The 20,668-nt window shown below is 58.1% G+C and overlaps 1 protein-coding gene across 2 annotated transcripts; it reads left to right on the forward strand.

Annotated features, from left to right (window-relative positions):
* Nucleotides 1–324: 324 nt before the first annotated feature.
* On the forward strand, nt 325–20,204 carry DRC3 (dynein regulatory complex subunit 3). Of its 2 annotated transcripts, XM_006048865.4 has the most exons (14): nt 325–645; nt 974–1,084; nt 4,033–4,194; nt 4,961–5,077; nt 6,433–6,599; nt 9,487–9,633; nt 11,042–11,161; nt 11,675–11,787; nt 12,779–12,953; nt 15,288–15,419; nt 17,556–17,626; nt 18,797–18,920; nt 19,784–19,915; nt 20,039–20,204. In XM_006048865.4, exons 3-14 carry the CDS (start codon nt 4,038–4,040, stop codon nt 20,150–20,152), a joined length of 1,569 nt encoding a protein of 522 aa, XP_006048927.1. In that variant the 5' UTR covers nt 325–645; nt 974–1,084; nt 4,033–4,037; the 3' UTR covers nt 20,153–20,204. The 2 variants fall into 2 exon arrangements, with proteins under 2 accessions (XP_006048927.1, XP_006048929.1); XM_006048867.4 differs by lacking the exon at nt 19,784–19,915.
* The last annotated feature ends 464 nt before the right edge of the window (nt 20,205–20,668 follow it).

The following is a 20,668-nucleotide window of genomic DNA, read 5'->3' on the forward strand; positions in this document are numbered from 1 at the left end:
GGCGAGGACTGCCTTGCCCTCTTCCGATTGGTAACCACACCACCCTCCACGAAGTCCCGCCCACCCCGCGGCGTCCGATTGGGCGGGGTGTCTAGCTAAGTCACAGGAATTTCCGTCGCCTCCCCTGGCCCGCCTCCCGACGAGAGTCTGTGTATTTTGATTCATTTATGTACTGGTCAATCGAGTGAATCCTTACTGTTACTGGACAAGAACCAAATCATTCACTCAAAAAGCGGGCAGGGGAGGGCGGGGCTAGTAAGTTCCCCGCCCAGGGAGAGTGCTGACTGGACAAGCATTTGTTTTCTCTAAGGCTGGTTGGTGCTGGGTGACATTCCCCGCCCAGAACTTTCACCCAGGATGTCTACTTCCTGACTTCCCCCTAGCAACGGAGTGCGGCGCTTGGTTCTCCTAGCAACCCAGCTCCGCTACCACGAGCAGGTGGCGGACTGTGCCAGAGAAGCTGAGAGCCCGGAGCCGAGAGGGTGCTGAAGGACTTGACCTTTTCACGAAGGAGCCTGCTGGCCGCCCCACGCCGGTCAGGGCCTTCAGGCCTCGTGGGGAGAGAAGCTCGGGAAGCGTTTCCTATGGGCGCAGGCCCCAACGAGACCTTTAAGGTCCCACCCCCGGCCTCCGGGCCAGAGCGAGGTACCCGGCCCACTGATCCCTCTTCAGGAGGACATCACTGACCGTCTGCCCGACCTCTCAACTGCCGCTACCTTGTTCCTCTTCCTTAGAGCTAGCCTTCCTCTTAGTAAAGGGTTTTGGCTTGGAACGTGGATGCCCCGTCAGCAGCTCCCTTCCTGGGCCTCAGTTTCCCCGTCTGGACAGTCAGGGCAATAGGGCTCCCTTTTCTGCTGGCTCCCAGACCAGACCTGTAATTTGATCATGAACGTTACTCCAGAGCGTGGTGAGCACTCAGAAGAGGGTGGTTTTCTCTTATCAATTCACGGCCAATAGGGGCTCCATTTTCCAGGTCCAGTTGATGCCAAGTCCTTGTTTCGCTGGACGATTCAGGATCTGGTTCTCTGTGAGGAGGTGTAAGGCTCTTGGCTGTTCTCCCGACCCACAACAACACTACTGTCAGGCAAGTCAACAGCAGCCCCGGCTGGGTGGGGAAGTACGGATAAACCCCCTCAGGGAGGACTGTCCTGGTTTGGGGGCAAACCTGGAACAGTTATAAGAAACAGTGTGAACTGTGACAATGACCCACAGCATGAGGGTGCAGTTGAGTCTGATTAAGAGCCTGAGCTCTGCATGTCTGACCTCCTACCTCAGCATGCACAGGATGTGTCTGTCAGCGTGGGTGTCACTTGACCTCCTTAACCAGCTTCCATTTTCTTACCTGAAAACTGCAGAGTCAGTCCCTCACATAAACTACGTTCCTAGAGGTCTCTCAAACCCACTTCTTACCTGCAGCCCAATCACCTCTCGACTCTTGACATTCTCAGTGCAACAAGCCAGAATGAGCTTCTCCAAATTAAACTCTGGTCACGTCACATCCTCTTCACGCCCTGGAGCCTCCTAGAGATCCTGGGATGATCACAACACCCCTGGAGGCCTTGCCACTCTGGGCATCCCGGTGGAACCTGCCTCCTCCTCTCCCAGCTCAGGACCCTCACCCTAAAGACCCTTCCTCCTTCTCTCCTGCCCATCCTCCAGGTCTCAGCCCAGGTCCCCACAAGTATATTCTCATAGTTCCCTACACCCACAGACTTGTCACCATTTATAATTAAAGGTTTGTAGGGCTTCCCTGGTGGCTTAGAGGGTAAAGCGTCTGCCTGCAATGCAGGAGACCCGGGTTCAATCCCTGAGTCGGGAAGATTCCCTGGAGAAGGAAATGGCAACCCACTCCAGTACTCTTGCCTGGAAAATCCCATGGACGGAGGAGCCTGGGAGGCTGCAGTCCATGGGGTCGCAAAGAGTTGGACACGACTGAGCGACTTCACTTCACTTCACTTCATGATCATCTGAATTGGGTCTGAAACAGAGGTAAGGAGGTCTATGAATCACAATACTCCTAAACCCACTAACTGAGTCTTATCCACACATGTAGTAGCTGTTCATTGCACATTTGTGGACTAAATAAATGATCTTAAACAAATATTGGAGGGAGGAGTTACCCATCTTTTACAGATAGGAGGTCGAAGGCTTGGAAAGCAAAGTCAGTTGCCCAAGGGTGTGAATCCATCTCTGGTGTGTGTAACAAACACAGATGTTCCACACCACGTGATGACTGTTGGGCCTGACTGGAAGCAGGCTCGACCCGGCTCAGGGACCAGGCCCTTGTGTGACAGGAGTGATGAGAAGTCAGCCAAAGTTTTGAAATCAGAGTATGAATCATTTCCCACAGCACAGCACTTGTCTGTAAAGGGAAAAAAGGGGTGGGGGGGGGAGCACAAACACTTTCAAGTAGCATCTGCCAAATACGGCACATTAAAATTTCCCCGGAGAGAAGCTGGTGTCAAGTTATGGGAAATTTTAGAAAAATTGTCTCCAAAGAATGGGGAGATAGAGAGAGGTAGAGGACTAGAAATGTCTTTCAGAGGTTGAGTCAATCAGTTGAAGGAGATGAGAGAGTGTGGAGGGACCCAGGAAGAGAAGAAACTCAGAGGAGAAGTGGGTGCAGAAAGAGGGAGGCTGTTCCTGCTCTGGGGCCACTGGGACCAGGCTCGTGGACACTCCAGAAACAGAAGATGCACAACTGTGCAAGCTGCATGGCGGGGTGCGGGAGAGGCAGCCAGGCAAGGGGTCTCTGAGACCAGGTGCAGGATTGCCAGGCCTGCCCCACTTTGCCCAACACCAGGAGTCTCCCCAGCAGCGCTCGCTGGAATAAAACGACGATTCCGGGGCTGCATCATCAGGGACCAGCGGGGCAGGGAGGCCTGGCGTGGGCACGCAAGGGCCAAGGTAGGAGGTGAAGCCAGCAGGCAGGTGAGAACGGGGTGGAGAGTAGGGGGAAGACTGAATGTCCAGAGCATTCCGAGGCAGAATCAGGGCGCTTCCAGTAGCATGTGCCCTCCCACGGGGTCCAGCCCTTCTGGGTGTGCTAGGATGGCTGGTAACGATGGACTGCGGTCAAGCTGCCCAGGACCGTGGCTCTGTCCAACCAAGAACAGCAGTGCAGGTTCGTACGTGATCCACCCCACTATGCCTCCGCCAAATCCCTTTGGACCAGTAGCAACAGATACCTCCTGGGTTAGTTTAGGGAAATGAAGATTTAACTCTTGAAGTCAGTGCCCTGTCTAGGGGCCTGGGGTCAGAGGTCCAGGGGCCTGGGGTTGGAGCAGGAGGGGCCAGGAAGCCAGCGAGGGGAAGGCAGCCTCTGCCTGTCCTTTTGTCGTTTTTCCTGGATCAAGTTCCCATCTCGCTTCTGTCTGTCCATCTTCCACAGGCCCTGTTACTCTCTCACTCACCATGTCCCTGACCAGCCCTTAGATCCCAGTGCCTTCCCAGCTCAAGTAGCCAGCGCTGACAGGTTCTTTGTCCTGTGGCCGCAGTTCACGTCTCTCTGGGGAGGGTCACGAACAGCCAGCTTGAGTCCATGTGCATCAGTGGCTACACCCTGGGCACCTGTGGTTGGGGGTGCTTACAGATATGGCCACCTTCAGAGGGTGAGGCTCTCAGGGAAGAGGGGCCGGGCCTTGCGGGCCTGGCTGGGGCCACCAAGGACTGTGATCAGTGGTTGGTGCTGAGAAACCCAACAAGGGTAGGCACAGAAAGCCAGAGGCCCGAGATGGCGACAGCTTTGCAGGCATCTGAGCTCCAGAGGCTAAAGGGATCAGTGTGGATATTGGGGCTGGGGTAAGGGTCACAGCCTGGTTGTGGAGACAAGGGGTGTGCCACTGTTGGTGGGCACCAGGCCAGCAGGGGTCTGGGGAGGCCCAGGTTTAGCAGCCAAGAGTGGGAGGGCCTGCCTTCAGAGTGTCATGGCCGCCACACTACTCCATGATGCAGTGAAAGGATACTGGCCAGGCCCCGCCCTCAAAGGGAGGCAGGAGAGGCGGCCTCAGCCAGGGTGTTGGTGTTTTCCAGGAAGGATGAACCGGCTGTACGACATGGAGCCCAGAGTGATGGATGATGACATGCTTAAGTTGGCTGTAGGGGAGCAGGGCCCGCGAGAGGAGGCCGGGCAGCTGGCCAAGCAGGAGGGCATTCTCTTCAAGGACGTCCTGTCCCTGCAGTTGGACTTCCAGAGTGCGTGTCCCGGGTGGGGCCGGGCAGGGTGGGTGCGGGCAGCCAGTTCCATACACGGTCCACAGTCTATGGTCCTTGGTCGCATTTGGGCCACCTGGGTTGAAAGGCACAAGACCAGCATGCGTGGTTTTAGACTTGATATCGAGTGAGGGTGGCACTCTTGGTGGCTGTGACAGAAGGTCTGCCTGCCTCAGGAGCAAGGGGGCAGTCAGCCGCATGACAGGGAGCTGGTCTTCAGAGGACTCAGGATCAGTGACGTGAGGAGCCCACCTCTGTGTGGGCAGTTCTTCCCCTCATAGTATATGGACATTCGGGGGCCATTTCTCTGCCCCTTATGGGCCCCCATCTTTGGGCAGACACACAGCATGCAATTCTAGGTAGAGACATGCAGGGTCCTTGTGGCCAGAGCACCCCCCAAAATGCTCAGCTGGCCGTCCCTGTAGCCTTGATTCCCTTTGTCACCCTGGGGGGCCCTGCTGTGCCCTCTGACCGAGCCCAGGCATTTCGAGGGGGAGCCGTGTGAGTCCCTGCCCTGGAGGGCCCGCCTGCCTCCGTCTTGCAGTGTGGCCCACAGTGGCCCCAGCACCAGCACTAACAGGGACTCTGAGTTCCGCAGAGCTGGGCCCACACTTCCAGGGTCCCTGGCACCCCAGGGAAGGCAACAGGGCTTCTGGGGCCTCTCCCACAGTCAGCATCCGTCATCCAGCCCCCATGACACTGGTACTAAACCCTGACACCCACCTGGGCGTGCCCTCCATTGTTTCAGACATCCTCCGCATCGACAACCTCTGGCAGTTTGAGAGCCTTCAGAAGCTGCAGCTGGACAACAACAACATTGAGAAGATCGAGGGCCTGGAGAACCTCACACGCCTGGTCTGGCTGGGTGAGGCCCCACGCAGCCCCACTTCCCTGCTGGCCCAGTGCTGGCCCCCTCCAGCAGGTGCTCCATCTGCTGGAAGCAGGAAAGCCTCTGTCCAGTGATGGTCACCCAGGGATGCAGCCACAGCCGGGAGGAGCTGGGCCCTGGGATGCAGGGGTGTGGGATGAGGAGAGGGTGTTTGATGGTTCGGTGCACCCACAGCCCCCCCTGAATCCATAGCCGCCCCCTACCTGCACCCACAGCCCTCTACCTGCACCCATGGCCCCCTGCCTGCAACCATGGCCCCCACCTGTACCTATGGCCCCGCCATACCCACGGCCCCCCTGTACCCACATCCCCCTATTGCACCCAAGGCCCACCCCCACCTGTACCCACGGCCCCCTGCCTGTACCCATGGCCCCTGCCTGTACCCACAGCCCCTCCTGTACCCACAGCCCACCACCCCCCACCACATGCATAGGCCCTGCTGGTGGCCAGTCAGCTGTCGCAGTGCTGAGGGTAAGCTGGAGCCGGCTAGTCCTGCTGCCCACATCTTGTCCCAACTCTACACTCAGGGATGCCCTGTTGGTAGCCTGACACTGGCAGTAGGAGTATTTACACCACAGCAATCTGCAGGTGCTACAAATCCTAGCTGTCCACCCACCCCCAACCCCTTTGTTAAACATCTACCAGCTCATCTGCAAAGAACAGAGCCTGGCAGGAAAGGAAGTGGGGGAACCCAGTCAGGCCCCGCTCTGCCGAGCTGCTAACACATTCTGGATACGTGAGCTCAGCTCCCGCACCTCACTTTCCTTACATGTTGTTGACCTTGGGCACCTGGCACCCTTGAATCTCGGCTCCCTCATCCCTAAGACGTGGTAATGACACCTCTGCTTGTGAAGGTGAAACAAGGAAAAGCACAGGGCGGTCCTGGCGTAGGGAAAGTGTCCCAGGACAGCATCCCCTGAGGGGCTGGGGAGGCTAAATGACTTCTGGAGCCCCTTAAACATGAGGGCTTTAGCTGAGCGCTCGTGAAAAGTTCCCACTTTGGGCCTTGGGGCCATCTGTGTTCCAGGATAGTGTTGCAGCCACAACCCCCTCAAACCCCAACACTGCGGTGGGAAAAAGCAGTTTGATTCCCAAAGATGAGAAACCTGGAGTAGAGAGGGTCCTCAGGTCAGCTGGGATTGGGCCTGGAGTGTGGGGCGGCCTGGCCTCAAGGGTTTCCCCCTCCCCGAGATGTACTGACCCCACCCCCAGTGAGTTTCCATCCCAGATTGCAGGCCGCACAGATGGGAGCCTTTGCCCGCCTCTGCGACCGGGAAGGAGGTGGGGGGTCAGCTCCAGGACAGTCCCCCTAAGCCAGGCCCGTCTTCCAGACCTGTCTTTCAACAACATTGAGGCCATTGAGGGTCTGGACACACTGGTTAACCTGGAGGATCTGAGCCTGTTCAACAACCGCATCAGCAAGATCGACTCACTGGACGCTCTGGTCAAGCTGCAGGTGTTGTCGCTGGGCAACAACCATATCGGGAACATGATGAATGTGAGCATGGGCTCTGGCAGGGGTGGGGGGGACCATGGGAGGAGCTCCCCACCGCCTCCCACCCCATCCTAGAAAAGCCAGAAATCCAGATTCAAGGACATTCAGATACCAGCTTAACCCGTGGGGGCCTGCATGTGGGTGCATATGTGCCCCACCCCCACTCACTCAGCAGACATTGCTGAGGGGGGCCCTCTTGCCTGTGGGGCATCTGGCCTGTGCCCAGTGGGGACAGAGACCAACAGCAGCCTCAGGTTGCTGGCAGGGCCGGCAGAGGCTACAGGGCAGTGCCCCAGGCAGAGCAGCTAGAGCAACGGATTGGCGGGGGGGAGGCCCTGGGCCAGGAACTCAGCATCCAGGGCTCAGTGCCCATCTGTTCCTGAGGACAGACAGCACTCCACCCCACAGGCCATCGTGAGGGTCAAGTCTGTCCATGTAGGGCAGCTGTGGCAGGACAGGGCACAGAGGGGCTATGGAGGAAATGGTGCTTATTCAGGAATTTTCAGTTAAGGGTAAACCCCAAATAGCCCTAGATCGTGCTTGTGGAAACCTTTCTGAGTGTTTAGAGCTGCTGCTGCCTGGGTAGGTCCAGCACCTGGGAGCCTGTATGTGAGTGGACTGCCTCTGACTTGTCATCCTCAGACACTGGCCCTGACCCTGAGCAGATCCAGGCCTGGGCAGGGAGGGGACACCGACTCAGGCCGTGCCCCACCCTGCTGTGAACACCCCCCTCCCTCCCTGGCTTGGGCTGTTCTTTTGTCCCCGTTTCCCCAGGGCATGCTGGGTGCCAGGCACGCACCCCCCACCCCATGAAGACAGGAGAAGCAGGTGCAGCTGGTCCCCAGAGAGACAGGCAGGGGGCGCTGGCTTCACGGCCAACAAGCCCAGAGCATCTCTGGTTTCAGTCCTTACCTGCCCTGAGTTTCTTACATCTGATTATAGACTTTCCTGTTATGTATTTATTAGGCTTGTTTTCATTTTGTTCATTGAATTAAAAGCAAGTGGCTGACTCAGCAGAACTCAGGGCACGCACAGCAGAGCCCCTCGCTCCTGACCTCAGCCGGTGTCCCCTGCCAAAGGCCACAGCTGCTCCTATATTGCACATGTGTCTTTCTGGACATCTTACTGTCGAAACGTTTCTCACGATTGTCACACCTGTCCAGCTACTCTCCAGAGCCTGCCTTGGGTCGTCCCCCCCCACCCAAGTCATCGGTGCCCTCTACACCACAGGCCATTCCATTGCCTAGATCGTGCAGGATGGAGTTCTCCAGGCCCCATGGGTGGATGCTGAGGTGTTCTCCGACTTCACGCTGTCACACACAGGCTGTTGGGGATGTCTTTGATCGGGGCTGACTGTGTACCTGGATGAGCCCCTGTGGGAGATGAATTCCTCCAGGTGGAGTTGCTGGGTCCGAGGGCATTTTCTCATTGTGATGGGTCTTGCTGCGTGGCCATCTACAGAAGTGGAACCACTTACAGACCCAGCAGCAATGACGAGAAGTCCTGTCCCTCTAACCACCCACAGCACACTTTGCTCCCAGACCTTTCTTGCTTTGATGATCCCAAAGACGAAAACTGGAATCCCACTGGGAGAGCTCTTAAAATGAAATAAGGTCCTGACCCCCCGCCCCACCCCACATACCCTGAAAACTCTAACAGCTCCCATTTCCCTAAGACAGCTTTCAAACTCCTGACCGCCGCCCACCAGGTCTCAGGTGAATCAGCGCTGGCCTTGTTCTCAGTATCATCTCAGACCTCCCGGCCCCTCCCTGCTTCCTGGCACCGGCCACGCTCTTTCCCACGGCGCAGCCTTCCCTTGTGTTGCTCCTGGGAGTACACTAGCCACTGCTCTTCCCGCTGCTTCCTCAGAGTTCAGAGGCTCAAATCCTAATGGAACCCCACCCCCATCATTGTCCCTAAGGCTCCCTCCCTACCTCCCCACCTCGAGTTCTTCGAGTACTTATAACCAACAGCAATGACTCTGACTTTTAAAAAACATTTATTTTTGGCTGTTCTGGGTCTTTACTGCTTTCCTCAGGCTTCCTCCAGTTGCGCAGATGGAGGAGGCAGGCCCACTCTCAAGATGCGGCGTGCTGGCTTCTTATTGTCGTGGCTTCTCTTGTTGCAGAGCACGGGATCTAGGCCCAGTGGCCTTGGTGCACGGGGGCTCAGCTGCTCGGTGGGATCTTCCAGGGCCAGGGATGGAATCTGTGTCCCCTGCATTGGCAGGCAGATTCTTATGTGCAGTGCTACTAGGGAAGTCCCTCTGCTGACTTTTGAAGCATTCCTGTCCCCTGCCCTTAGAGTGTCAGCTTCTGCTCTGAGGGCTCTGTTCCCACTGTGTCCCCAGGAGGGCAGGTGCTCAGTGATGTTTGTTGAACGAATAAACAACTGACAAGGGAATCCCTTCAGGAAGGAACAGAAGCAGGTTTCTCTTCTGTCTTTCACACAGGGGAGGAGATGCTGTCCGATGAGGGGCTGGTGGTCTTGCTGAAAGTCCCCCGTTACTGACAACAGAAAAATTAAATGGTTGTTAGTGGTGGGCCCACAAGCTGCTACCCGGTAGATCCAGGTTCTGCTGAGTTTCAGGGCACAGGGCCTTTCAGAGCACTTGACGGGTGGAAAGGGTGCCTATGCTGAGAGTGGAGGCGGAGGGACAGCGGGCGCTTGGGGAGCGGGTGCCGGCCCTCTTCTTGGTGCTCCTTGCGGCGTTGGGTCCTCTCAACACCTGCGTGTGACACCCCTGCGGCCCCTTCACAGACGAGGAGACTGGGCCCCCAGTGAGTGTGGGACCCCGTCCACTGGCCCTGGCAAAGACCGCGGCTCCTTCTCGTGGCTTCCCAGCATGGGCAGAGGGAAGAGAAAGAAGACAGGCCCGCTCTCCCCTCAGATCATCTACCTGCGGCGGTTCAAGGCCCTGCGCACGCTCAGCCTGTCCGGGAACCCGGTGGCCGAGGACGAGGACTACAAGATGTTCATCTGCGCCTACCTCCCCGACCTTGTGTACCTGGACTTCCGGCGCCTCGACGACCACATGGTAGCGTCTCCCTTCAACATGGGCTCCGCGGGTCAGCGTCCAGGCCCTGGGCATCTGGGGAGGGCCACGTCCACGGGAGGAGAGGAAAGCGGCCCCTCCTGGAGGCTCCTGACCCTCCCGGCCCCAGTCACTGTGGTGCACGTTCTTGGCCAGGCCCTGTCCTGGGCCTCCTCCCGCCTCCTCGCTGCCGTCCTGCTCTGTCTGCTTCTCCGTGAACAAGTCTGGGAGACTAAGTGAGAGTCGGCCCTCAGTGGGCTCAGCAGCTTGGGGCAGAGTCAGGACTCACCCCCACAATAGGCGACCCAGGAGTGACACTGAAAGGTCATGGTAGCACTCCAAAGTGCCAACCTCGCTGACCCCAGAGAGATGCCCCCAGGACCCCACGGCCGAGGGGGCCATCGGGGAGCTGGGCCCAACTGGTCTGCAGCAGAGCCAGGGTCTCGGGCCTGCGGGAGCCTCACCCCATGAGGAAGCCCCCACCCCCGCCGTCCACTGCCTGGCCAGGCCACCCCTGCCTCTGTCCTACACCCCTGCTGGGGGAGCGTTTTACCCTTTGCCGTGTGACCAGTTTGTGGGTGCTTTGCCCCCAGGGGGAAAAAACCCTGCCCGACGGGAGGCCTCTGGCAGCAGGACGGGATGAAAGCAGGGTATGAGGAGGTGGGGGACTTGCCATCCCCCCATCAGAAGCTGCTGCCTTTCCTGGGAGGAAGGAGCCTGTGTCTGGAGTTGGGGGAGGCCCTGAGGTGACGTGGGGGCACCGGGAGAGCTGGCTGGTCCCCGGGTCTCTGTGCTGACCCTGCTGACCTGGCTGCTGCGTCGCCTTCCAAGTGTGGAGCTCTCTGCTCGCAGGAACCTTTCTAGAGGGGTCCACAGAGACCAGTGGGGATCCACAGAGACTGGGGGTCCACAGATACCAGGGGGGTCAGAGAGTTGCCCCTCCGTCCCCAACCATGCCCTTCTCTTGTCCAGGAACAGGACAGGACTGTGAAAATTTGAATTTCAAGACTGTCAAGTCTTACTTTTTTTGCATTTAGGCAATACTTTGAAGGGCAACGGGGGGCTCAAATGCTGAGAATAAGCCGAGAGCGCTGTGCCCAGGCCTGTGGCTCGCACCCCCCACTGCAGCTCTCCCCTTGTGCACCCCTAAAACAGGGCCAGAGCCCAGCCGGGGAAGGTGTGGGAGCCAGCGGGTCTGCGAGGGGGCCTCCACCCCAGGGACGGCCCACATCCTCGCTCAGCCTGCCCTTGCGGCTCCCACACTGATTTACCCGAGGCTCAGAATACTTGGGAAGGGCGGGGGAGGGAAGACAAGCCACTCCTGTCCAGGCCCCGCCTATGCGGGGAGGCCAGCGGCTCCGAGGGACCCCTGGTCCCAGGGTAACGATGCCCCTTCCCGCTTCTCCAACAGAAAGAGTTGGCGGAGATGAAGCACCAGTACAGCATCGACGAGCTGAAGCACCGGGAGAACCTGATGCAGGCGCGGCTAGAAGACGAGCAGGCCCGGCGGGAGGAGCTGGAGGAGCACAAGGTGAAGGCTGCCCGCCGGGGACCCACTGCCCCGCCCGCCCCGCCCCGCCCCACCTCACCCGTTCTCCGGCAGGTTCATGAAGGTTGGCAGGGCCCAGGCCCCAAAAACCTATCATTTAATTGAAAACAGCTGGTACCCAGGGTCTCTGGGCCGCTGGAGCCTCAGTCAGGACAGTCACACTGACCTGTCGCCCCCACCCCCAACTCTGTCTCGCGGCCCCCAGGCCCCGCTCTAGCTCCAGGGCCGGGGACTCTGTGCCGAGTGGTTTTTCAGAGCAGTCCCTGGTCCTTAGGCCCATTGGCCAGTTCCCGAGGAATGCTCATTTCTCCCAGGGTGCCCCTGCTCAGCAGGACCAAGCTGAGGGCACCCTTCAGTTTTCTGCCTCTGTAGCTCTGGCCTCACCCAGCCCTTCGCCTGCCCATCCCTGCCTGCCTTCCCAAGGGCCGGGCACACATGGCCCCAGTGCCTAGCACGGGGTCCTGCCCAGGAAGCCCGCTGTGTCTCTGACCACAGGCAGCCTTCGTGGAGCAGCTAAACGGCACCTTCCTGTTCGACAGCATGTACGCTGAGGACGTAGAGGGCAGCAAGCTGTCCCACCTGCCCGGAGTGGGCGAGCTCCTGGAGGCATATCCTTCCAGGTCACGGCCACCAGTCCAAGGGGAGTCCCCTTCCCCTCTGGGCCCCAGGGCGGTGCACCCAGGGCAGCGAGGACCAGGTCAGAACACATGGGGTGTCTGGTCAGCAGGGCCCAGGTTGCCGGGGACGCAGCCTAGCTGTTCCCGGTCCTGCTGTGTGCTCTGCACCCAGTGTTTACAACTGTGTCACCACCCGCGGGGTGAGTGCTGTCCCAGACCCCGGCTGCAGTTGGGGAAGTCAAGCTTGCAGAGGAGACATGTTGCACGGTTAAGGGTTGCAGGCTGGGCCTGATCCCTTCCCCCAGAGGATGTGACTGATGGGCACTTGTCACCATAGCCACCTACCCAGGACCCTCCCTGAATTCTCAGGCTGAAGGTGGAGACATCACCACCTTATGCTCCATCCCAACTGTGGCTCTGCCTCCAGGCCCACATGCCACCCCGACCTGACTGTACCCACCAAGCAGATCCCCGCTCCCCAGGCAGCCCACTCCCCAGGCAGCCCACCCCCAAGCAGTCCACCCCAAGCAGCCCACCCCCCAGGTAGCCCACCCCAGGCAGCCCACCCCTAGGCAGCCCACCCCCAAGCAGTCCACTCTAAGCAGCCCACCCCCCAGGCAGCCCACCCCCAAGCAGTCCACCCCAAGCAGCCCACCCCCCAGGCAGCCCACCCCCAGGCAGCCCACCCCTAGGCAGCCCACCCCAGGCAGCCCACCCCCAGGCAGCCCACCCCAGGCAGTCCACCCCCAGGCAGCCCACCCCAGGCAGTCTACCCCTAGGCAGTCCACCCCCCAGGCAGCCCACCCCCCAGGCAGTCCACCCCCAGGCAGGCTACCCCCAAGCAGCCCACCCCCCCAGGCAGTCCACCCCCAGGCAGTCCAGCCTCAGGCAGCCCACCCTCCAGGCAGTCCACTGCAAGCAGCCCACCCCCCAGGCAGCCCACCCTCCAGGGCAGCTGCAGGCTTCCTTAACAGCCGTTCACCTACAAGGATAAATTTGTCATCATCTGTCTGAACATCTTCGAGTACGGCCTGAAGCAGCAGGAGAAGCGGAAGGCAGAGCTAGACACCTTCATGGAGTGTGTGCAGGAGGCCATCCAAGAAAACCAGGAGCAGGGCAAGCTCAAGATTGCCAAGTTCGAGGAGAAGCACTTGCTGGTGGGTCCCGTCCCCCTCCCCACCTCCCGCTGCAGGTGCTCACCTGCCAGAGGCCCAGCCCCTCCTTGGTCATTGTCCCTGTTCACCAGTTCACCAACTCAGGCTTCTACCTGTCCCACCCACTGCAGCTCCTCCACTATCCCAGGCTCACGGTGGGGTCTCCATGACTTTTTGCCTCGGTGGTTTCATTACCCCGGTGGTGACAACAAAGAGGATGACCACTGCACGTGAGTTCCAGCCTGGGAAGCCAGGCCCCCTCCTCTCCTAGGGGTCAGCGCTGCTCTGGGCACCTCTCCTGGGGCTACAGCAGGGTGACACAGACTGTGCAGAGAGGCCGCACCGCAAGCAGGGCCATGTGTACCTGGCAGAGTGGTTTCAGTTAACGTTGCTTTTGCAGACAGGATTACTGACCTGATCCAAAGCTATGAAGAAGGCAGTGGCACCCCACTCCAGTACTCTTGCCTGGAAAATCCCATGGACGGAGGAGCCTGGTAGGCTGCAGTCCATGAGGTCGCTAAGAGTCGGACACGACTGAACGACTTCACTTTGACTTTTCACTTTCATGCATTGGAGAAGGAAATGGCAACCCACTCCAGTGTTCTTGCCTGGAGAATCCCAGGGACGGGAAGCCTGGTGGGCTGCCGTCTGTGGGGTCGCACAGAGTCGGACACGACTGAAGCAACTTAGCAGCAGTAGCAGCAGCCAAAGCTATGGACTTTGCTTTCCTCCAAAAACCACTGGCACAGCAAGCCAGTGAATCCCCACAGCATCCAGGTTAAAGGAGCGAGAAGCTGGTTGAGGACTTAGTTTAAAGAGGAGGAAAACCGCCCCCCCTGGTGACATAGGTCAGGCTGACAGGCCTCCCAGTGTTCCCACTAATGAGAGCCACCTTCAGCCAGAGCTTCAGACCTCAGGGCAGGAGCTCGTTTGTTCACACATGTATTGCATTTGGCCTGAAGAGGGTTTTAAACTGTTTTGAGCGTTCTTCTGACATTGAAAACGGGAGGATTTCACAGAACTGTGGTTGCCAACGTCCCTGGCGGCTGCCCCTGGGCCAGCCGAGTCTCCCAGTCCCCGTCCCCATCACGTTGGGTCCCTGTAGCCACTGGGCTTGGGATGTCTGGACGTCCTCCAGCCAGTGCTCCTGGAGCCCTGGGCAGACTGGTTGACCTAGCTCCCAGGTCTGGGGCGTGTCTTCAGGGAGAGCTGACGCCCCCACCGTGGCGATGTTCGAATGTCGCCTCAGACTAGGCAGCTGACCCGAGCCTTCTCTTCCGGACTCTTATAATATGCCCTCACCCATTTGGTTTTTGATTTCTTTATTTCTGTCTCTTTTTTTTTTTGTTTAGATTACTTTGTAGCAACTCTTTATAAATTGAGAAATTAGCCCCATGTCAGTGAAATGAGTTGCAAATATTTTCCTGTTTCCTATTTGTCTTAACATAATGTCTACGGCACTTCTGACATTCAGAATTTAAAAAAAATAATGTAGTAGAAATTATCAATCTTTTCTTCCAGTCACACCCAGAAAGGATTTCTCCACTCTGAGATTATTTATTAAAGGCCCCTCCCCCATTTCTTTCTTGAGGTACTTTCATGGCTTTATATTTTACATGTTAATCTTCCCTCTGTCAGGATTTGCTTTCATGTCAGGCTTGAGCTCGGGAAGAAGCCTGACCTTCCTCCAGATGGGGCGGCCATGACCACAAGCACCCTTCACCCCCAGTCTTGCTGGGTCACTCCACTGACATTGCATCCAGCAGCCGAACCCCCAGGCCCTTCATTAGTGAACGGCTGGTACTGGGTGCGGCTCCGACTACCCATGCGGTCCAGCCCACTAGCACCTCTCTTCACAGACGGACCTGCGTCTGCTTACCACTGGCAGCTACGTGCTCACGGGGCACTGTGGGGGTCCAACCGTGTGTGATAACCCTCTTCACTGCCCCGCTGGTCGTGGACCCCTCCCTGATCAGAGCCCCACTGAGCCAAGACCTCAGAGATGCCACCCCATCCCCTGGCTTTGTGATGCTCAGGCTCTCTGCCCCTGCACCCAAGGAGATGGGAGTTACTCGAGGTCACATAGTGACCCAGCCTGGTCCTGATTCAGGTCCAGGTGACTCTGAAGCTATTGTCCCCTCCACCTCCAGTAACTCCCCGGCTGGTGGAGCCTCTGCTCTGACTGCCTCCATCCTGCATGGAGGGGGTGGAGCTGACACTTGAATGTGGGCCAACCCCAGAATCCAGGTTCCGACCCACAAAACCAAACCACCGCCTGTCATTTCAGGAATTACACTTCATTGTAGATTTCCGCCTAAAGCACAGTTTTGTTTGCAGAGTTTAAACGCTATCCGAGAGGAAAGTGAACTGAGTAACATCGAGACAAAGATAGTGGAGTACAGCGAGGACATCACGGAGCTGTTCAACGTGCTCATGACGCTGGAGATGCAGCTGGTGGAGCAGCTGGAGGTGAGGTGGGCCTGGGTGCAGCTCCAATGCAGGAATCGGACAAAGGGCCCGGTGTGGCTGTGAGGGTGAGCCACGGCTGCAGTGAAGGAACCCGCCAAGGCCACACCTCCTGGGGGCCAGAACCCTCCCGTACAAATCAGCGGCCCACATGAGAGCTTTCTGTGCCTCCAGCACTTTCTAGTCACTGAGATGCCCAGTGGTCCTTGTGCAGCACAAGAATTGAGCTCGTCTCTTTGGAGTGAGCACCTGACCCAGGAATGGCCTGGAGCCCCGGCAGGGAGAGTCTTTGCTTAGACCCACGGAACTGTCAAAAAACAAAGTGTACCCCCACTTTCCACCCACCCCATCCCCGCTCTGGAAATCTGGGATGGAGCCAAGGCTGCCGGCACTGCCACTTGTAGTTACCGTATCTCAGGGCAGAGCAAGGAGCCTAACAGCGCTGCTGCCTGATCTGGGGCAGCCAGACTGACCTGTGCATTCAGCAAGCAGCCAAGCAGCCAAGGCTGGGCCCTGAGCACAGTGATGAACAGAACGGGCTGGGCAGAGACAGTGACCCACCAGACTGGGAGAGGTTCCTGCCGTGTCTGAGAGAAGAGCTTGCTCCCCATGGGGGCTCTGGCACCGCTGAAAACGGCCCGCCAGCGTCAGGGCTCAGGCAGTAGCTCCCAACCTTCCCAAGCAGGGAGTCCCCTTTCTATCACCCCCCAGTCCTCCAGAACTTGTGCTTGTCTTACTAATGGCCAAAAAGCAATCAATAGAGCCCTTGCTTTTCTGTGCTGTTGTTCAGTCGCTAAGTTGTGTTCAAATCTTTGCAACCCCATAGACTGCAGCCTGCCAGGCTCCTCTGTCCTCCACTATCTCCCGGAGTTTGCTCAAACTCATGTGCACTGAATCAGTGATGCCATCCAACCATCTCATCCTCTTCTCGCCCGCTTCTCCTCCTGATCTCAATCTTTTCCAGCAACAAGGTCTTTTCCAAAGAGTCGGCTCTTCACATCAGGTGGCCAAAGCTTCAGCTTCAGCATCAGTCCTTCCTATGAGTATTGAGGGTTGGTTTCCTTTAGGTCTCATCAATGACTCTATTTTCATTTATTACAAGAGTGTTAACACACATTTAAAAGATGTATATTTAGCTCGGCTTCCGCAGTTCTCAGACTCAACCTGCCCTCCCCGTACTCTCAGCCCACCCTGCGGCCCCTGGAGTCTAGGGCAGGTCAGGGGCGTGACCACCCTGCGAGTCAGGGGCAGCAGCCCTCCCCGTGGCACCTGGGTGAGGCCGGTGCCTTGACGAGCACTGGATGCAGCTGTGCAAGACCACCCTCACGGAGAAAGGTGGGAGCTTTGAAAGCAAGAGGCCTAGGGAGCAGCCGGCACTCCCAAGGGTCTCCTCTCTGCCAGGCACCTCCCAAAGTACTTTGTGTGAAGAAATCCATTCCTGCTTCACCACAACCTATGTGGAAGAAATCCGTTTCACAGAAGAGGAAGCTGAGGCCCAGGGAAGTTAATGACTTTCCCTGAGTTGCAGACAGTGGTGGAGCTGGCAGGCAGCCTAGCTCCTAGCGACTCCTTCATTTTGTTTCTGCAGAGGTGATGGAGGCAGGGGGCTTCCCAGGTGGCTAAGACAGTAAAGAATTTGCCTAAAATGTAGGAAACTCAGCTTTGATCCCTAGGTGGGGAAGATTCTCCTGGAGAAGGAAATGACAACCCATTCTAGTATTCTTGCCTGGAGAATTTCATGGACAGAAGGGCCTGATGGCCTACAGTCCATGGGTCCAGATGCCACTGGGAAGCCCCAGGGAGGGGGAGAGCTCTGTGTGTGCATACTTGCGGGGGGGTGGGGGGGGTGAGCAGAGAGACAGCACAGGCTAAGGCCTGGAGAAGGCACCCTCTAAAGCCCTGAGGCTGAGGGGTGAGCGAGAGAACAGGCTGGAGGGTGACAGCTGAGGGAAGGTGGTCACCACCCCCTGTGAAGCCAGGCGGTTTCAAGGTCTTGGGTCACCACCTGGTAAGCTGTAAGCAGCACTGTGGCTCTGGCATGAAGTCAGCGGCTGCTGCTGCTGCTGCTAAGTCGTTTCAGTCGTGTCCGACTCTGTGCAGAGGTCACGTCTAAACACACGTGTTCTTTATCATTTCCAGGAGACTATAAACATGTTTGAAAGGAACATCATCGACCTGGTGGGACTCTTTGTGGAGAACGTCCAGAGCCTATATCCTTTCCTTGAGGACCCTCCAGGGAGGCACTGTGGGCCAGGGGCTTCAGCCCGAAACATGGTGCCCGCCACCAGACCCACGGGGAGGCGCCCACATTCTAAACCAAAGACACAGAGGGTAGAGCTTCTGCACTGCTTACAAAAGATGAAAATAAGTGGGGTCTCTTCCAGGTGGCCCCCTGTGGGTTCCCATGCCTACTCCCTCCACCAGAGCCCTAGACACACTGGCAGAGAGTAAAAAGCCAGCGCTTTATAATCAGACTTCACATTTTACCAGAACTGCCTATGCCCCGTTTGACTTACAGGAAGATCTGTATCTCCACCAAGGTGAGTTTAAACAGAACCCTGCTTAATGGGCATCTCCACCTTTGAAAATGGGGTTGTAAAACCTCCCATTCTCATCGAGGAAGGAAGCCCACCTTCAAGAGGTGGAGGTTTGCCAACCCTCTGGAATGTTTAAGGAGTGTTTCCTGACCCCCAGCACAAAGGCGCCTTGTTAGAGCAGAAGTCCAGATAGCGGGTTGCTCCACAGGCTTACTGCCTGCAGCACGAGTCCTGGCCATCTGTTCTCTCACGAGTGACCTCACCTGGAGACCACACCCCAGAATCCTCCCCCTGGACCAGCCCATGCTGCAGGTGCTGGGCCCAGGGGTAGGCAACCTCTATGCTGATGTCACTGACAAGTCATCTGTAAGCAGATCAATGTCAGGTTAGGGGCTGACATGTGGGGCATGCCCGGCCTTTTGTCACCTGAACTCAGGGCCCTGAAGTTCACCCCTGTCCTCCTGGGCCCAATCCTGCTGTCAGAGAGATGGCGGCAGCCGAGTGGAGGTCGGGACCCTCCCTGAGGGAGAGTCCACTAAGTAAGGACCAGAGGGTGGACCAGAGGGATCAGCTGGAGAGGTGGGGAGGACGTTTCCGGCTCAGGGGGCAGCAGAGGTTGGGGAGAAGTGATTCTGAGAGGAGGCCTTTAGGATACAACGGAGAGTGAGAGCTGCAAGCAGCGGGGGAACAAAAGGCTGTGGGGGAGGGAACCAGAAGGGACCCCAAGGGGTGTGGAGGGAGCCGGAGGACTCGGAGGGCCCGTAAGGGGAGGACAAGCTGGGCCAGTGCAGGGGAGGGTGCTCCAGTCTGCTTGGCCCGGCCTTGGCTTAACTCCGGCTGCACGATGGCGCAGTGCCGGGACCTGGAGAACCACCACCACGAGAAGCTCCTGGAGATCGCCATCAACATCCTGGAGAAGATAGTCAAGGGCGAGATGGACGAGGACCTGCCGGACGACGTGCGCTCGGTGATTGCGGGGGGAGGGGCTGGAGCCCAGTGGGCGGAGCCCGAGCCCGGTGGGCGGGGCTCCTGGTGGGCGGTGGCGTCGTGGGGCCCACCCCCCGGAAAGCTTGAACCACCCCGGGAGCGTTAATTTCACACCTGCAGAAGAGGAGACAGGCAGGTGACAGGCTAACAAGTAAAGCACTCAGAGCGGCCCCACTAAAGAGGAGCTCCTGACCACTAAGTGGTTTCAACTGACAGGTTGGTTGAAACCTTTTGGGTTTGGGACAGCCTGCTTTCCCAAAGTGGGGGTTCTGGCACTTTCTAAGACGCAGTGACTACAAAGGAGGTTAAGGTCTGAGATTCCCTCTAGTTACTGGAGAAGCACTGCGGGGTTCTGTCTGGCCGCTCCGGGGACCTCCAGCCAGGCCTGGGGTGGGGGTGGGGGGGACCGACACAGTGTCATCCACAGTGGGGAACCGGGTGGGAACATGAAGGCAGGAGCCCAGGCCTACTGGGTTGACATGAGAGCGGCAGAGACCCATTGGCGTATGGCACCTTCTGTCCTCAGAGCAGCCCCGAGACCCCTGGCTGGCCTCACATTTCCCACCTGATGGCAGGTTTCAGGCAAGTTGGACTTGAGAACCTTGGTGAAGTCACAGGGCTAGTCCTATCTTCTTTAGGGGAAGGGCACGCTCCCCACAGGGACTGCCCTGCTGCCCGGGGGCCCTTGCCCTGTCACTGGCAATGCTGGGCCAACAGCAAGAAAGTGGGGACACAGAGCAGGCTCCGCCTCCACCCCCAGGGACCTCAGCCCCTCTCCCCACTGGCTCAGCAGCTCTGCGCTCAGGGTGGATCCAGGCCCTTCACCCACTCTTTCCTTCCCAGCTCTTTGTTGACAAAGACACGATAGTTAACGCAGTTGGGGCCTCGCATGACATCCACCTCCTGAAGATTGACAATCGCGAGGATGAGCTGGTGACCAGGGTCAACTCCTGGTGCACACACCTGCTGGACAAAGTGAGCAGATGTGTGGCAAGGGCAGGTGGCAGGACCTCGCCTTGGAGACTAGGGGTGGAGCCACACGTAGGTGGAGGTGGGGCAGACTCAGGCAGACAGGCTCAAGATCCGCCTTGCCCTCAGATTCACAAGGATGAGATCATGAGGAACCGCAAACGTGTGAAGGAGATCAACCAGTACGTGGACCACGTGCAGAGCGAGCTGGACAGCCTGGAGTGTGGGGACCTCCTGGACTAGGGCTGCCCTCCCCCCCTACAGGTAGAGAAATAAAACATTCCTGTCAGCTTTCTCCATCCTCTTTGTGTCTGCATCTGAGCAGCTGGTGACTGCTTAGAGTGGCTCGTAGGCTCTTGGCTGCCCCTTCTTGTCCCGGGCAGGCCCTTCCTCAGGGGCCCAGCCGGCTTTCCAAGGTGGAGGCCATGAGGACCCTGGAACCCTCCGGAGCTGAGAGCGCAGCTGGTGTTACCCGTGAGGTGGGGAGGTAACAAGCACCTCCTCCAAGCACACTCAGGGTGTGAGGACAGTGCTGGGGAGGCAGCGCCCAGACGGGAGGCGGGTGAGCAAGGCTGGGTGGCTCTGGAGCCTTTGTGCACGAATTTTGCAGACTCCTCCCGCTCCCTCACCTGGGCCCAGGCACCCGAGACCCCCCTGCGTCAGGGCCCTGCAGTGGCTCCTTGAACAGGATGTGTGTGCGTCAGGTGACCTTGCCCAGGCTTTTAACCCAGAAACAACAAAGATTGTTTTCGTCTTCAA

Source organism: Bubalus bubalis, chromosome 3 (assembly GCF_019923935.1).
Source record: "Bubalus bubalis isolate 160015118507 breed Murrah chromosome 3, NDDB_SH_1, whole genome shotgun sequence".
NCBI classification, from domain to species: domain Eukaryota; kingdom Metazoa; phylum Chordata; class Mammalia; order Artiodactyla; family Bovidae; genus Bubalus; species Bubalus bubalis.

Coding starts and splice junctions, on each gene's coding strand:
- DRC3 (XM_006048865.4), top strand. CDS start 4,038: ATGAACCGGCTGTACGACATGGAGCCCAGAGTGATGGATGATGACATG. Junction 11,788..12,778: donor GTGGGCGAGCTCCTGGAGGC/ATATCCTTCCAG, acceptor ACAGCCGTTCAC/CTACAAGGATAAATTTGTCA. Junction 12,954..15,287: donor TCGAGGAGAAGCACTTGCTG/GTGGGTCCCGTC, acceptor TTTTGTTTGCAG/AGTTTAAACGCTATCCGAGA.